This window comes from Columba livia, chromosome 6, assembly GCF_036013475.1.
Source record: "Columba livia isolate bColLiv1 breed racing homer chromosome 6, bColLiv1.pat.W.v2, whole genome shotgun sequence".
In the NCBI taxonomy this organism is placed as follows: Eukaryota; Metazoa; Chordata; class Aves; order Columbiformes; family Columbidae; genus Columba; species Columba livia.
In genome coordinates this window covers 27,279,647-27,297,902 of record NC_088607.1, presented here as the reverse complement: position 1 = coordinate 27,297,902, position 18,256 = coordinate 27,279,647, and the positions used below count along the sequence as shown (strand labels likewise).

General features: G+C 37.1%; 1 protein-coding gene across 8 annotated transcripts in view; it reads left to right on the top strand.

The window, feature by feature from the left end:
- SH2D4B (SH2 domain containing 4B) overlaps positions 1 to 14,269 on the top strand; it is a 126,239-nt gene extending 111,970 nt beyond the window's left edge. For 4 of the 8 annotated variants that reach the window (XM_065067668.1, XM_065067665.1, XM_065067664.1 and 1 more), the window contains 2 exons: positions 432 to 652; positions 2,755 to 14,269. In XM_065067668.1, the coding sequence (XP_064923740.1) occupies positions 432 to 652; positions 2,755 to 2,847 (314 nt within the window). In that variant the 3' untranslated portion in view covers positions 2,848 to 14,269. The remainder of the gene's footprint in view (positions 1 to 431; positions 653 to 2,754) is intronic. The other 4 variants (XM_065067667.1, XM_065067663.1, XM_065067662.1 and 1 more) reach the window with 1 other exon arrangement.
- Positions 14,270 to 18,256: the final 3,987 nt, after the last annotated feature.

Here is an 18,256-nt window from a genome sequence, read left to right as displayed (position 1 = left end):
GACCTATAAAACAGTTGTAAGGCAACACAGTCAGAAGTACTGCGATACAATTGCAAATATCAGCAATGTATTGCAAATTCAAGTTGCAATGCCCAAACCATGCTCACCTGCTACATGATCACTTCCACAGAATTCACTGGTTTGATAGGCCAGTTGCATTTAAGACTTCCTTTGAAAAAGCAGTAAGGATGGGAAAAAAGCAATTCTTATTCAGTTAATTAAAAGCATATCCTTCTAGGGTATATCAAAACTCTTATAGCTATCCTTCAGAAGCAGAGCATAAGTGTTTTCTCCATAGTTCTAATTCCTCCTATAAACATTTAAACCTTGAAGTTACGCTATTTTAATTTCATTTCTGCTCTGTATTTGTTGCATTTGATTTACTCTGACAGACCTGTTATCTGCATAACTATATCTTTTTTTCTTGCCAGGTATTATTAGCCGCCAAGAGGCAGAAGAGTTGTTGATGAATAAATCTGAAGGAACATTCCTGGTGCGAGTCAGTGAGAAAATCTGGGGCTATGCGTTGTCCTATCGTCAGCAAAGTGGTTTCAAACACTTCCTGGTTGATGCTTCGGGGGATTTCTACAGCTTCTTGGGGGTAGATCCAAACCGACATGCAACACTGACAGATCTTATTGATTTTCACAAGGTAACACTTGCTAGGTAGAGCTCAATAGCTGAGTGGAATGGATTAATAATTTAAAGAAGAGCCATGTAATTTGAAACCACACTGGAAAGTAGAAGTAACCATAGTGAGGAAAAGAATATACGTATATATTCTAAGTAAGCCTAGCTGTAACATTTATAGTTTGTGTCTTTTGTTGCAGTGAAGCAGAAGGCTTTTTCCCCTACTTTCAAATGCTTCAGCAGGTAGTTGTGTCCCCTTCTAAGCAGATTCTTACATAACTCATGCTCTCCTGGGCTAAAAATGGACTAATAAGGGCTGACAGAGCTAACACTTCTTGACCTTCTTTGCTGTGCAGAATTGAATTGGAAATAACATAGAAAGGTCTAGCAGTGAAATTTCAGCATTTTTCAGTCTTTAATGTGAGGGTTGTAACATGCAAAAGCAAAGGAGTGGGGGCCTCCAGTAAAGAAAGGAACATAGAGAATTCTCTTTCAGGGATCTGCTAAGGATCATTCCATATTATTCAATATTCCCTTGTAGGAAGCCTATCAGAGAATGTGGTTCACCTTGAATGTCACCACACAATTATTTTTCAACTGTCTAGCTGAACATCTATATTAAAACTGGTCTTTGCCAATCACTTCAGGAGGCATCTTATCCTGTCTCTCACATGATTTCCTTTGAAGCTTTTCTGCCTGCCCTTTCTGGTGAAGTACATTGTCAAGTGTCCCGAAGCCTTCTGGTAACCAGCTATGCAACCTTCATGTAAATGGCTGCACTGCAGGCACACTTTCTTTTGTGGCTGTTGCTGTATTGTTTGGAAAAGTTGCTGCTTCCTCAGGACTATTTTTGGCAAGAGTATTCTTTCCCACCCCAAAAGTTGCATGGACTTCTCTTTGAGGGTCCTTTTGACTTTCAATCAAAATGAGCAGGGCTGCCTATACTTATTAATCTAAATCTACTTTATTTTAGTTTAAAAAAATTAAGGGGTCACTCAAGCAACTCAGCTGACAGGTACAATGGGGTGGTAACCATTAGCTGGAAGAGCAAACTTCTTACAGAAGAGGGTGCGAGTGTGCATTTGCTCATTACTATTTGCATTTAAATACTGTGTGGAAAGCAGCAATAACACATCCAAGATAATTGCTGAATCTTTGTATTCACTACCTCTTAACTTCTCAAAAGCATTTAATTTGAGTAGTAACTTTCTGAACTTATTCTCAGTCTGTTGTAGTGACTGGGGAGGAACCACAACTGGGAATCTGTGTGTGTTCTGAGGAAATCAGGCACAAAATTTCCATTGATTTTTCAATAGTCACTGGATAAGTTTTGAAAATGTTGGGCCCATATATAGATCCATAACTTGGATCTAAACTTTCAGATGGATTGCTATTTCAGTCAATCTAATTCTGGATTCTGCCTCATTTTGGTGCATCTATACATCTTAAACTTCCAGAAAAATAAAAACAAACTGTCATTACTCTAGGAGTAAGTGCAAAGACCAAGTTCTCTACTTTTCCAGTAAGGTTTTTTTTTTTGTATTCATCTTGGTAATCGGTTACTGAAAGGACAAACTTGGCATGTGGGTATTTAATTAATGAGAATAACTGCTATTTGTAAAGACTGTCTTTACCCTAGCAAGGTTAATGTCTTTCACCTCTCTGTAGTCAGGAAGCTGTTACTGTTGTATGTGAGCACTCAATGTTGAACTCAGTCTGCCTGACTATGGAAGCAGCATTAGCAGGACTGGCATATATCTATTAAATTAACCCCTGAGAACATCCTTTATAGGCATATGTAGCAGTTTTTATTAAGTAGAGTAGAAACTTGCAGGTTGTACAAATCACAGCCTGTTTTGTACAGCAACTGTTTGATTTCATTATTTGATACTCTCACAAGTTATAATACTAATGGCATGAGTATGAGATAAACAAGCATGAAGAAAATGTATAGTTGATAGGATCCCTTTGCTGGTCTGTACTTATTTTATCAAGCTTTTATTCATAATTAGTTACCAGTTACAGTGGAGCCGTATTTTTTATTGCTATGAGTTGCTTTTCTTAGAAGACATGGAAAGCCTTAGACATCTGTGAATGATATTTTAACTGGTTTTATCTTTCTAGGAAGAAATCATCACATCCTCTGGTGGAGAGCTACTACTGGATCCATGTGGACAGCAGAAGAATCCACCAGACTACAGCCCTTTATTTGAATAACTGATCCAGGACTAACAGGGATGTATTCTGGATAGCTGTAGTAATAGATCCCTACAAAAGTAAACACTGAAAAGTAGTTAACAAACTTCCAAAGCCACTGGTCTTGTGGCCAAAAAGTATCCTCATTAGAAGGCCCATAATATTTCTGCTTTGCATCTGAGTTACCATCATTATTCATATTGCTAACATTTTTAAGGTGAGAAATTACTGGCAAATTACAATTTAGGACTACTCCCAGAAATTTTTCAAGGGGTTGTGGCCAGTTGTGCTGAACACTAAGTTCCTATGTGAATTTTCTTGATATCTGAGATTGAAAATGCAAAATGCAGTGAGAAGTATGGGTGAACACTATTCATAGAGTATTTTGTGAAGTACCAATATAGATGAACAGATTGTCTTTTTCCAAAGCAAGGTTTGTTGATTTCTGTTGACAATCTTATTACTCAGTGGTGCACACTTGGTACAAGAGAAGCAGTCTTAAAATGTCCTTTTGCAGTTTGTGATTGCTTAAATGGTTAAGTGTAGCTGAAAACTTGCCATTGTGCTTTTGAATTCAGGCCTACAAAATTCTCCGCAGCAGAGACAGAATAAGGTCGTTCACATTTTAGTTAAAATTTCCCGCAGTCCAACAGCCTTGGAAAGAATTTTACTCTTGTACAGAAAGTGGTCAATTTATTCTAAACTAGTTATTGTAATGAAAACAGTTTGATTTGCAGCAACAACTCCTCCTCTCACTGGCATTGTCTTGTTTTCTGCTTCCTGATGTGCAAGATACACGCTGGAGATTCCTAGCTTTGCTTTGCTACAGAACCAGATATTTTCTTTAGCTGAACTCTGAGTGAAGGTGGGGGTGTTATATTTATCCATAGAAAAGGTACAACTAATTACATTATCATCATGCTATTTCATGTTTTAAAAAAAAGACGCACAGAATATTTTCCTGATCCATTTGTTACACATACTGAACCCCATGAAAATAGACTGATAGCCTAGATCTATGGAGCAGTCGCTTAGCATTCATATAATTAAAAAAAAAAATCTTGTCACAGTAGTTAATTTGGCTTCTTGAAATTTGTGTCTTAGCAGTCGTTGCACTCTGGGCTGTCACACGGTACAGATATAGTCCTGTAAATAAAAAAGACATGGAATGCCTCCTTCTCTTCAGAAAACGTGCTAGGCATGCTAGAAAAGAAGACATGAAATTCCCAGTGTTTTTGAAAAATTACTCAACCGTCGTACACAATTTTGGGAATATTTATAGATAGAATATTGAAGAACTTGTTTCATAAGGAATTCACATTCAGAGACTGACAATACAGGTATTTATTTCTAGTGACACACTTTCCAGCAACTGCTTGCAATTTTAGCCGGTAAGAAGGCTTGGAAATACTAGCTCTATAGCTTATGTGTCCTCTTGTGATGTAATTAACATCACAACAGCATCATCACTTTTACTACAGAGCACATTTCCTACTTTTAATTTTCTAAAATTTTCTGTCTCTGTTCCATCCACTTCTCATTCTAAGTTTTACCTGGCTTTAAAATAAATCCCTTGTAAGTTCTCCTGCAAATGAAATTACTTGGAAAACTGCAATTTCATTTGAGAGTTTTATTATACTAATAAATGTCAGAATTCTCAAGTAAAGGAATTGCTTTTTTTTTTTTCCATAGCCTCACAGAAATAATGAAAAACAGCCAGCCCATTCATAGATTTAACAGGAAAAAAAAAAAAACAAAACTGAACAATACATAACCAGAAGTAGCAGCAATAAAATACAATGCAACTTAACTGAAGATAAATTTTGAAGGAAACAAAAGGAGATAAGAGCAAGCGGAATTATGAAGAACAGAAGATTTCCTTGGTAGAGATGTGCAGCTGCTGCTGACACACTTGAAGGCTCTGGGCATAGTAGAAACTTAGAGACGTTTTCCAAGCTAAAAAATGCTTTTTGTTGCTCTCCAGAAAATAAACAAACTATGAAAAGGTAACCAGTTAGTAGGAGGAATAGAACGGAAAGCTTTGAAAGAGTAAATATGGACAATTAAGAAAATAAGAAAGGGAAAAATGTGCTTATCCCATTATTTTGAAAGGATTTTGGATTTTTGCTACTCTGGGAAGAAGACTGGGCACTGCTACCTCCCTTTCTCTCTGCAAGTCTCCAGGATTTCAGCTTTGGCCAAAATCTACCTTGGAGTTAGATTTTACACTCAAGTCTGTTGGGCTGGTCCATACTGCAGTATTGAATGCTGCATCTGCTCCATGCTGTCTGCCTCTACATTTGGTGCTGTCTGAAGCCATTCATCACTGTATACAAAATGTTTTTAGTGCTCCAGTTTCATTGCCTGGAATGGCTAGCTTTATTCTGCTACACAGTGACCTTCAGGTCTTACTTTCTGATCTGTTTTTCTAGTGGTAGCTATTGTTGAGTTGTAAGAGATGTGTGCTATGGAGTTTCATTTTAAGATTTCCTGTCAATAATTCTCATCAATGAGACCACACAGAATACACTGAGAGACCTGTTATAGTAATTCTGTTTCATAAGGAAAAATGCAACAGTAATAAGGAAAACCTTCAACTTTTACATTAATTGAACGTTTCTTCATATCTGTTTCACAGCAATAAAATACAGCACACAAGATCCCAAGCTTGTTTGCATGTATCTTTATAAAAACAGCTCTTGAGGATTTATTCTTGCTTCTTTCTGGATCTACAGATGCATCTGTTCTTTCTAATTTTGTTTTAATCTGTTACTGTACATAGACATCTCCAATTCAAAACTGCTCTCTTCTCTAAAAGAGAACAAAAACCAAGCAAAGAAATTGACAGTAATAATGGATGACATTTTCAAGGCTACTCAAAGAATGCAGATGCCAGTCTATTACCTCTTATAATTGTTGTAATTAAATAATTATGTAGTATGAGTATTTGCATAGTAGTTTTATAAAAGAACAATCCAGGGCAACTATTAAGTACTAAATCCCTATTGTGCTGACCAAGTACCGAGCAAAAGAAGGTAGCTTCTGCCTCAAGAAAGAGATACCTAAAAATTTTAGTTATATCAAGATTATTTTCAGATCTACTGTGTAGAAATTGTTTCCAAATACCAGATTCAGAGTGAGAATTTCCACTAAATTTCAATGTCTTTGAATCAAATTAGTAAAACCTATTTCTTTGCTGAAGTGAGCCAAGATTAATAAACTGGCTACAGCAAAACAACTCAGATTTGTACAAACTAGGGATCAACTTCTGCTCATTCTTCCCCGAGACCCCAAGGACCTGAACAGAGGGCATTAATGGAGTTGCACCATGTTTCACTGAAATCTAAATTCTTCTCTTTACATAATGGCACAACACAAACCTGGGCTCAGGTGGAATTGGGTAGTTCACAGTGGAAGAATTTTTCTATTCCTTTGTATGAATAAATTTGTTTCATAATTTACAGGTTGGAATTGATTTTTCAATTATTTTCAAGGACTAACTTTCTTTTCTGTTTTATTATCCCTTTGCTTTAAGGTTCCTTTTTCTGTTCCCAAGAGGACTGGGTTAGTGACCTCTGTGGAGTAAGAATGTGCCCCTGGCTGGGCTATCAATTGCTGAATGAGGTGTTAGCACTTGACCAGATGTTTGATTAGTGTTTCCTGAGATGAATCTTCTGGAGACATACTGTCTAATGATAATGAAGCGTAATTGATTTTTATACCTCATTTCTTGCCCTGCAAGTGCCGTGTTAAACCTTATCTTCAAATATTTGTTTACTGCTAGTGATTAGTCCTGTAGCTGGTATATTTACATTATAACCCATAGCTAATACAAATTTTATACTAGGCTGGAGCCTTCAATGAGTTTAATCTCTCTTGGACTTTCTTCCAGTGGTTTTAAATGAATGTAACATCATTTTATGGTATCTTCATTAAATATCAATAAGTATTTTTTCTTATGGAGGAGAAATAACTTCAAAAGTGATTTGACATATTTTATTTGGTCATAATTGTGTTCATTTCATCTATGTGCAAAGAAAACACTTTGCATGTTAATGTTTCCTTTAAAGTTTAGCTGCCATCTCTCCCCTGTTCTCAGTTTGAGCAATGGAGGTAAAAGAAAGAGGTTGGGAGTTAGGACCTATCCCATATATTTTACATATAGCAGCAGACAAAGTCTTGAATAAATTATTTCCTGAGATGCAGCGTTTTTCTTGCTCACAAGGCTGAGACCCTTTGTCACTGCTTTTCCCCTACACAACAGCAACAGGAGGTGTTCACACTGGGTGTGAAAAGAGCCCAAGTAGAGTTGAATGAGTAGTGTTACAGTGCCCCAGGAATGGTACAGAAATAGTGCAGATCAAGAACATGGTAAAGACATATTTTGTATACAGGTGCGTAGAGGTAGGAGCAAGTGCAAATTCTTCTTTAGTAGAAGTTAATTATTTTAATTATACAACTGTCATGAATGCTCAACACATGTGGAGACATGGCCAGTCTTGGTGCACTTCCTATGGCACAAATGCACAGAACATAGATCGTCTGAAAGGAAAATCAGAAATACTTGCCTTAGACAAGAGTTAATATGCATTATTGTACAATATTTGGGACAGAGAAATTTTAAAATGTATTATGCATCACTATCAGGTTCTGAGAATGTAGAAGCTAAACCCTGCTTACCACATAAAGCATAATGAACTTCTCAAAGTGATTTTTAGAGCACTTAAAAATTCAACAAAGAATAAAGCTATCCTCAGTTATACTCATCTCCTGTAGGAAATGTTGTCAATATTGCAAACAAGAAAATGTCTTCTCATCTAGGAGTTTAAGCTTAATATTGGACTTAAATATTGCAGCAAATCATTCCAGAGAGCTGTACACTGAACACTGCACTCTAATTAGATAGCGTGCTGCACTTACATTTGTTCTTTATTCTCAAACTCATCTTGCTTGTGATAGCCTGATGCTAATGAGAAATATGTTTTTATTAAGTCATTCAAACCCAGTTTTCTGGAAAATGTGTTAAGGTATGTCTTTCATTATCATTTCTACCATTAATATTTTCTCTTAGGGAATCCCAGAAAAAAAAAATAATTCTGAGATGACTAGATGCATACAGTTCTGGTCTGAGTGCTAGACAGTATTTTGCAGTACTCACAGCAGGCTGGTTCATTACTTTTGAGTTTCAGTATGCTATGTGCTACCTTGGAACCTATTTACATTTTCTTGAATAACAAAGCAGTATAGCACTGCACATGTGAATAAACTGTTCTATGGGATGAAATGTTCACCAAATTCCAGTGCTAAACCCCCACAACATCCACTGGAGTTCATGTGGCCACCCTTAGTTGGTAAATATGAGAATTTTTTATGAGGACTGCCTGTCAGAATGATTTTCACTTCCCCCAGAAAGAAATTGAGCTACTCTAAAATATTCCATTAGCACTTTTTAATGGAGAAGTGTTCTGGTTTCAAAATGCAAAGCTTCATGAAATGGTTTCAGTTTTTTAGGTTAAAAAAGATTGAAAGTATCTAAAGGCATTTTTAATTGCACAAAATGTGGCAAGTATGCCCAAATTTGCCAGAAAAAAATATTTTTTTAAATTCAGTCCCCAAAGAAAATGTGCTGAATTAGGCTCGATACAGATATTCAATGTTTTTGACATTTCATTAGGTATCCATTCTCTCCCTTAATGCCAGTTTCCTTTTAAGGGAGAATGGAAATACCCAGGGGACAGTTATTTAAAATGTCAAGCTGATTAAATACCTCATTTGACAACTGAAATAAATTTATAAAGCTTTAAATAAGACCCCAGATAATGTTTTCTCCAGAAAAAAATCAAGCTAGCAAGGTGAGTTCAGAAAAAAATAGTTTATCTATATTATTCACAATTTTGAATGTTTTAAGTTACGTGCTTGGAGCATTATAGTATGATTTCCATTTATATACTACTAGAAAGTGTGAGTACTGAGAAATAATTGATTTAAATGGAATAATCAATAACATAATGGCAATTAGGTCTGCTATTCCAGTTTCTCTGGAAAAAAAGGCTAATTCTATCAACCCTATGGTTATGTAAAAGCCTAAGCCTATTCACGAACTTTTGCAGGAAAAAGTATCTCATTTTCCAAGCTGTCATTGTGACTAATCACAACAAAAGCCTTCTTGATTAAAGTCTCTGATTAAGAAATACAAAGTTCCAACTACATGTTCAAATACCAAATGGAAACATTTGCAATGACCCAGTTGCACGCAAATGTGAAACATCCCACAGAATAGCCATTGTCATGTAGCAAAAATGGACAGCTTGGACTCCAGTTGTTCACCTTAAGCTCATCTAGAAACGCTGATTTCATCCGGAGATCCAGGCCAGTGTAGTACCAGTTCTTCTGTCAAAGATCACTGGTTATTTGAGAGGACATGAGTGTGAAAACTTTTGAAACCTTGAGATAGTTCCATTATAGGAAAAAAAAATAATTCCCCTTCCCCACGCTACATAAGAGTCAGTTTGCAAAGGGCAAAAAGGGGGCTTTGTCAAAGTGTTGCAGACATGTTGTTTTCCTTTTGGTAATCAGACATTAAGGCAATTTGCTGAAGTCAATGAGAAGTAAGTGGGGAATAAGAATTTTGCAGCCAGGTCATTTTTTATTAATCCTGTTCTACAGCACCACACATAGAGTCGTGAAGTGATAACCCATCTGTTCTCGGAAGTTGTTCAAAATACAATGGACTAAAAATATTCTGTCTGCTAAGGAGACAGTCAAGGTGATTTGAAAAGGTTTGGATGCTTTTACTCTGGGCCACAGTCTGCAGATAAATTAAGAGGCATGATGGCTTTTTTTCTTTTTTCCTTTCCTCCTTCCCCAGACCTATTAATAATGAACCAAATTCACAACAACCAAGGAGAAACCTGCCTGCTGGCCAATATTCTGTTTGTAATGCTGTGTCTGCACCTGCCCATGGTGCTAAATTCATTTCAAGTTACACTTAAGTAATTGATGATTACTTGCCATATCCCTTTATAAAGCTTTTTTATCAATGTCTTTGGTGGTTCATTTTGTATCAGCAGCAAATCAATGAAATTTTAATGGAACAGAGTGCTCTACTTGAGGCTGAATTAATGTTGCTTTACCTGTTTCAATATCGAGTGAAGTTTTCAAAGTCTAGAAGGATAACAATTTTTCAGATATTTTTCTTTGATAACTTTGTTTCTGCACAATGATGGCATCCTTGTGATCAGCTGCAATAAAGGTTAAATGCATTAATGAACTTTTAGTTTAACATTAGCAGTGTGCTGTGAGAGACCATGGAAAAATGCTGTATTTGAAGCTGATGGCTGGATTCTTGTAAATGCCCCAGAGATGTAGCAGGGAACATGTTAACTGCTGGAATAGTAGCTGGGGAGTCAGGGGGGATCTGAAATGGTTTAAAAATCTCCAAGGTAATGCAGTAATCAACCGTGCATAGTGAAGTACAACGAAGTCATGAATTGAGTTCCCTTCTTTAAAACTGCAGGAGGAGCCTGTATTGTTGTCAGAATAATCCACAGCACTGCAGGAATAATATCATCCACTGCACCCCCTCGTATCAGCCCGCACAGCACAGACATCTTGCCTGTGAACTCAGCACAGAGGCAGTACCGGGGCTTCTAGTGGATTCTGCTAGCCTGTGTCTGTCACAAATTAAGAAATTTAAGCATCTTGAGAAGCTCAAACAACTCTTACACTTAGCATCATCTGTATAGCAAAGCAATTGAACTATTTTATGCCCTTGCAGAAATGACTCTTTAGTTAAACCTAAAACAAAAAATCACCTTTGCAAGTGAGAGCAAAATTGAGATAAATATCAAGGAAACAACACTTGTTGCTTTGCACTGGGTAAAGTTCACTTAATTGATCTAAACTCACCTGAACTGATCTGGATTCATGTCCTGGCTTTGCTTTGTGAGCAGTTTTGACAGACTTCCCACTTGTTCCTCTTTGCTCGTTAGTGCTCTGAAGTGGAGGCTCAGAGGCCGAAGGGCTCACTCTTGCAGCTTTCCTGGAGGAAACTTCCAGGAGCAGTTTTCATCTGCCAAAAGTCTCCTATTTGCTGAGCCCTACCTGGACCAGGAACCCAAGGCAGGTCTCCTAAGAACTTCTGCCACAGGTTGATTCCTCTCAGGCTGAACACAGTAGATAATTTACAGATGGAGAAGATAAAACTGGCAGTAGGAAATACATGGGGGAACGCAGAATTATCCTGGCTTAAGGAGTCCTCACCTGCTGAAAAGGACTTCAATGTGCTGCATGTGGCTGCACGATAGAAACGAGAAGACAGCAGGAAGGAAGCTTCCGTATTGCCTCCAAAGACAAAGGAAGGGAGCCCTCTTCTCCAGTAACATTCACCCGATGGAGGCCAACTGGTAGGTAAGCTGCATTTTTTTGTTGTTGTTTGGCTTAGCTTCCCAGAATTGCCAGGGTAATGGTGCTGGAATGTGAAATCCCACGGCAATTGCTAAGGAGGTTAGTGTTCACTGACCCAATTTGTTAACCCAGTCCAAAGTTCAAGTCTGATCTGGAAAGAATCTAAAGGAAAAAATTGTCCCATGTGTTTGTATCTCCATGACTCGCTAAAAGAAAAGCAAACATTGCTTCAGTATTGAGAATATTTACAAAAATGTAAATGTTTTTCAATGGGTGTTGGATCAATCCTTGAATGCAAAATAAAGCAAATTTGCCGCCTTACCTTCACAATCACATCTGGAACACACATTATCAGGGCAGTTAGCATTATGCTTAATGAAACTGTTGCTATTCAATGAAATAAAGTGTATCAGTCTCTGAAATTGTAAATTTAAATCTTATCCCTAACACCTTTCTTCATAGAACACTACACACAAATTTCAGATACAGGAGAGGGAAAACTCTGAAGACTTAGAAATGTCAAAATAAGAAATGTCTAAAATTGAATTGCTGTGGTAGAGGGAGTGGTGAACAGCTATGTTCTGGTTGATTTGATGTGCTTCGATACAGTCTATCAACTTTCAAAAGCTGGGACTCTTTAATACATACTGAAATAATGCTCAGTAATGTAATAAAGCTTTTGCATAATAGGGAGTGCTGTAAATAGCTACCAAGAATATAATTATGCCTGTTGTTTGCAATGAAAGTGTTCTGTTTTGATTTCTTTTTTTTGAAAGTAACCTCAATATCCATCTTCTCATTACAGAAGAACAAGCTGGAGAACATCCAAACAAAATTAACGTTTTCTTAAATAGTTTTGATGAAATGTTTGTTTATTTAATATGTTGTGGGTATTTTCCATGGTAATTTAGTTTTCAACAAACCAAGGAGTCCAATAGATGAAATGAAACATAGACACAAGATTTGTGAATTTAGTTTATTAGAAGCAGCAGATAAAGGAGAATCTCCTGCCCTCATTCTGCATAGCAGAACACCGGGTTGAAGAGCCACTTAATGAAATGAAAGAAAGGAAGCTGCTTTTAATGGGAGAACTGTAAAATCATACAAAAATGTGAGGTTTTAGGGGGCCTTTGGGAGTAATGTTTGCATTAAAATTTAAGGATGGCTTCTCCTGAACTTGTGTGGAGATTGCTCAGTTTTTGTTAATCTTTCAGTGTGGGATTTTTTGGTTTTCCTTCCATGTCACCACACCCTCTAGAGGACCATAGTTGACTAATTTCTTGGTCCAAACAATAAATTTTAGATCTGTCCTTGTATTGTTACAAATTTCTTTCAGATTGTTATTTCTGGAGGTCATCTTTCAGTAAAGTTTTTGACATACACTTTTTAATCTTAGATTACAGCAGAGATGCTGGAATTCATTATTGTGAATATGGACAGAAGCTCTATTGAAAGAAGGTGAAAAGTATTTTACAGAAGCCAACTGGTAATTCTTGCCCATGTTTCCGTTTTGCAGTATTAAAGTTCCTAATATGTGTATAATAAAACTATTGAGGTGTTGTTGTTGTTGAGGATTTTTGTTTGTTTGTTTTTAAAACTATTTGATGGGGTACCAGAGGATTTGTTGAAGGTGTCATTTTAGCCTATGCAGCTGGAGTTTCTTCTTTAAGTTTGATATTTTGCAATGACTGCTGTTATTACATATCTGATAAAATACTCTTGATATGAGTTCTGTAACAGCTACAGATATGACTGAGAAAGTGTCTGGGGTGTTGGGAGGTATGTAAGGATATTAAAAAAAAAATAATAAAAAAAAAAGAGCCCATTTCTAACCAAAGAATGCAAGGAAACAATTTGTCACTATTGACAGCAGGAAAATGAATAAATATTGCAATAGATATATGTCTGCCCAAGAATTTATATTAGCATCTGAGTGATGTCCTGTCTCAGGAAGGCCACTAGAACAGCATTATTAACTTCCTTGATGGAGAGCTTTCTTTTCAGGCAGTGAATTTGTGGTGTGAAATCAACATCTTGTTTATTGCTTTCCTTGTATTCTTTTACTTCCTACAGGAGTATGAATGTTATTACATTACAGTATCTTTTTTTTTTCCTTAAAAAAAAAAAAAAAAAAAAAAAGCCTTAGTTGCATTTACAGATCCAAGCTCAAAAATTCACATTTTGTCACCACAATAGAAGTGGTGAAACTGAAAAGTCTCAGGTATTCCATGTAGCTTTATATGTACAATGTATGTTCATCATATTTGGAGCCAATGTCGAGGCACAGAAAGTTCTGACAGTTCCTGTCAGTCTGTTTAGATACTCATTATCAGAGTCCATCATCAATAGTAATCAGAAGACTGTAAAAGGAACAAATAGTTCATGTTTTCTGGGATAATAAAGAGCTAACTCTAGTACAACTCAGCCAATGAACTGGTCAGTGCTTCTACTTCTTTCTTGTTGCTCAATTTTCCAGGTCCAGGATCTTCTGCTTCTTTTCAGAGATATAGGTATCTTCCTCTTCTTGATTCCTGCCTCCTGCTTGGTTGTGTGGTATGTTTTTTTGGTTTTTTGTTTGTTTGTTTGTTTGGGGTTTTTATTTTTCCTCTTTACAGTCTAGTGTTTGCTGGTAAGTTGCAGTCACTTGAGAGCACCTTTAAAGTATGTTTGAAGCAGTTCTTTGGCAACCGTGCCAGAATAGTTATTGTAGAAAAAGCAGAGAAATAAAACTCAGATAAACAATTTAGTTAAACAAGCTAAAACAATTTCACAGAATCACAGTATGTTTGGGATTGGAAGGGACCTCGAAAGATCATCTAGTCCAATCCCCCTGCCAGAGCAGGAACACCCAGATGAGGTTACACACGAAGGCGTCCAGGCAGGTCTTGAATGCCTCCAGAGAAGGAGACTCCACACCCTCCCTGGGCAGCCTGTTCCAGTGCTCTGTCACCCTCACTGAGAAGAAGTTTCTTCTCAAATTTAAGTGGAACATTTTGTGTTCCAGTTTGTACCCATTACCCCTTGTCCTATCACTGGTTGTCACCGAGAAGAGCCTGGCTCCATCCTTGTGACACTCACCCTTTATATATCTGTAAACATTAATGAGGTCACCCCTCAGTCTCCTCTTCTCCAAGCTAAAGAGACCCAGCTCCCTCAGCCTTTCCTCATAAGGGAGATCCTCCACTCCCTTAATCATCTTTGTTGCCCTGTGCTGGACTCTCTCCAGCAGTTCCCTGTCCTTCTGGAACTGAGGGACCCAGAACTGGACACAATATTCCAGTTGTGGTCTCACCAGGCAAACTGAATTCATTCTGATTTTATATGTAACAACACCAGAACTCTTTTGAAATTTAAGAAAAGCTCAGTGCCTCCACTTCCAGTCTCCCCTTAGGCTCTCCTAAGTTCCTGATTCTTATTAGTTTTGAACTGAGTGCTCAAAGAATGCTCTGCTAGTGCCTGCCTGATCCAAAACTCCTGGAAATCCATGCAAGTCTGCTTTTATCTTCATTTTCCAACTTGTTAAACATCTGATAGAAGAAGATATATAAAGGATGGGAAGTCTCAAAATAAGACCTTTCTAGGAATGAATCCAATAGACCCCAAAGACCTGAATTCCATGAAACAATTTCAGAGGAGTGTCTGAACTCTTGTGCTTCATATGAAAACATCTGAACTTTTTTGAGAACAATCTGTAATGAAAATGTCCCTATCTACTTTTTAATCTATCCTGCCACTTTGGATGATAAGTCCTTTAATAACTCTTCAGAATACATCAAAATGTCATGCTCTGCTGAACGCCTACTTTTTTCCCTCTGGATCCTAGCTTAAAAATGAATGCTGTACAGTAGGAGATCATTTTGGATTACAGAACAACTTCTCAAAATGTCAGTGGTAAATAGTCAGCAAATCCCTTATTATCAATAAAATGGTACTGATATTCAGTAAAAAGCAATTTGTAATACTTTCAAATCCATATCCTCACAAACCTTTTATCTTGTGGCAATCCCACCAGCACCAAGCAAAATACAGTTTAATGCAAGAGGAATATTTGGGCTTTTTGCATGCCTAATGAACTGGAGTAAATATTTTAGAAACTCCCACTGGACAAGGGACTTTGATTTTAATAATGTTTTAAATGAAACAATTTAAAGATGGTTTTAATTCACTGTCTTTCATCACTGTAATAGGTATAAAATCCTTTAGTATTTGTTCAGGTAGCATTCATTTTCTGAATAAGAGTCTATTATTGTTTATGAAACTGCTTTGCTCTGAATACTACCTTGAATGTCATTAAATTAATCTTGTTGAGGGTTTTGGTCTCTGGCTTGTGTTTAGTTACCTTATTCATTTACACATATTCCTTAAAAGCTCTCTATCTTGTGTGAAGTGAGAAAAACACCTCTCTACTGTTACTTGTGTGGAAATTGCAACTCAATAGTCCTTAAGCCAGTATTTCTTCGATGTAGGTCAACTGTAAAATTCTCATTGACTTCATTGACAGAGGAGTTAGAAAAGAAGCCAGTGGAAAAAATACTATGGAAAATTGTATACTGTCAGAGAAAATGTGGTGATGTAAGACGAAAGGTGTGAGTGTAGTGATAGGCATTGGTGTTCAATTGAAGAGTGCAAGCTTGTTTAACTGTAGTGCTGGGCTTGCAGCACCACATTACTGTACACTTCATCTTATTTCTGTAGATTTTAAGATCGGGAGGATGAATTTGATTCTATTTTTGACTTATCTGCTGAGGTTTTCTGATTGGTATCATCAAGGGAAATCCCATTAATGTAAGACAGCTCAAAGTTTACCAGGAGATAAGTGGATCTGTAAAATTTTTGCCAAAGAAATAACAACGAAAATGGTCTTGTAAAATGTATCTGCTACAACTTAGATATTGCCGCTTACAAGTAAACATTCTTTTGGTAACACGCAATACTAGGTCTTCAAATAGAGATGTTATAGAAAGAAAAAAGCTCTGAAATTTTTGAATCAAAACTGGCTAGGTTTGGCTTCCAGAAATGATCCAGTCTGAGTAAAACGGTGCCCCAAGTGTGTGTCAAAGTTGTTCTCAAGTATCAAACCATTTTAAAATCAGCTTCATTAATAGTAGCTAAGTAGACCTCTGGTTGACTTCACCGTAGCCTGGAGTGCCGATATAACTTTTCTTTGTCAAACTTGTGGTTCCTAAAAGTATTTTACTATTCTTTCTCCAGCTGCTTTTTCCTTCTAAACTGCCAGTTGTAGTCCATAATTGAGCGATCAGCAATGTTGACAGTTGTGGATTGCATGGTTGAATCTCAAAGCACTTTTTGCTAGAAGTACAGATTAGACTACTGCAGTGGTATGCCTCATTTAGCACTTGAGCAGAGTTGGAAACAGCTAAGGCTGAACTTACTTGAATAACTCCATGCAAAAGGATGACACTGCATGCAAGCTCCAGGGGATAATCTAGACACACTTCAATATGTACAAAGCGAGCTTTAAGATGTAAAAATGGGGCATTAAGGTTTGGTGATCATCACAACAGCTCCTCTAAGGTAAAAGGAAGCAAATGCGTGTCAAGCTGTTTCCATAGTCCATACCTCAGTTATTGTGCCTCTAAAGAACATAATCCTTAGCTTCAATTCATTCCCTACATGGGGATTTAGATGATTTTCTTCCTTCAACATTATCTACTCCTTTCATCCTACCAGAGAAAAATTCAGCCCTATTCAGAAGACCAGCACACAGCCAACGCAGATCTTTAGTGTTTTGAAGCTCCTGAGTGGGTGTGCTGGGGAGCTGATATACTGGGAAAAATGCAATGGTGCCTTGCCATGAAAACTGCGTTTCTATGACCTGTGGAACAAGACAGTTGTATGTGGGCTGGAAATAGAATTGGAAAGAGTGTTTGCTCCATGATGGGCTGCATTCCAGTGAACTTAGCAGTAAGTTAATAATGCAACAACTTCAAGCAAAACACTAAATAATATTAAATATTAGGTGCCAAATGTTTGTTTGTTTGTTTGTTTTTAATCTTACACAAGCAGTACATACACTGAGTTTTTGAAAAGGTGTGCACTACCCAAAGAAAAGAAGAGTAATTAAAACCTCATTACAACTGATGGAAAGAGAAGGGCTTTGAGACACTGCCTGCTTCAGAAGTTCAGCATATCTAATTTCTTTCCTTTTGAGCTTAGTGTACAGAATCTGAAAATGAGAATATAGTCTAAGTAGTCTTATTCAGACAGATATTAGTGAACTCTTTTTCTCTGCATATGTCTGCTGCAAGCAGACATGAATGTATTCCTCCTGTGCTCAGAGATCTGAAGTCAGTGAACATAGTGCTGAGTCAAACTAATAAACCTGGAATTGAATGAGTATATATTACCTCTGACACTGTGCAAATCGTTAAGCCTAGCTCATCATTTTTGGTGTTCAACCTGATGACTTGTAATGCTGGAGTCAGGATACTTCTTATTGGCTGAACCTGAAGAAGGGAAAAAGGGGAAAAAGACCTTACCAGGATTGTTTCATTTTACTTTCTCTTCCTTTTTTTAAAGTAAGTCAGTCAATATGCTATTTGATTTTCCTCAACTTGCATAATGCATCAGTGATAATTATTCTCAACTCTCTATTACCATATTTCTTGCCAACCACCTTCTAAAAAACATTTTTGTGTACGGTAGTATTTATTCAAGTGTGCAAGAGGTTTAGTCACTAGGACAAGTCTGCTGAATTGGGGTTGTCCTGCTCACACAATCTCAGCACTTTGAGTCATTGCCACATCTTTTAAAACAGTATTTTGCTGAACCACGCTGCCAGATCAATTTTTTTCCTATTTATTCTTGGTATGATAGGAGAACTTTGAGTGACTGTAGCATCCCTCATAGCTGGCTTAGTTTTGTAAAACATATATATTGGAATAGAGCCTTTCTTCTTATAAGAGAGGGAAGCCCCACTGCAGTATTCTGTCAAGATTTGACAAGGGTGCATATCTTATCATAAATATAATAATGACAGTAGTTTTGACAGGCATGGAGTCAA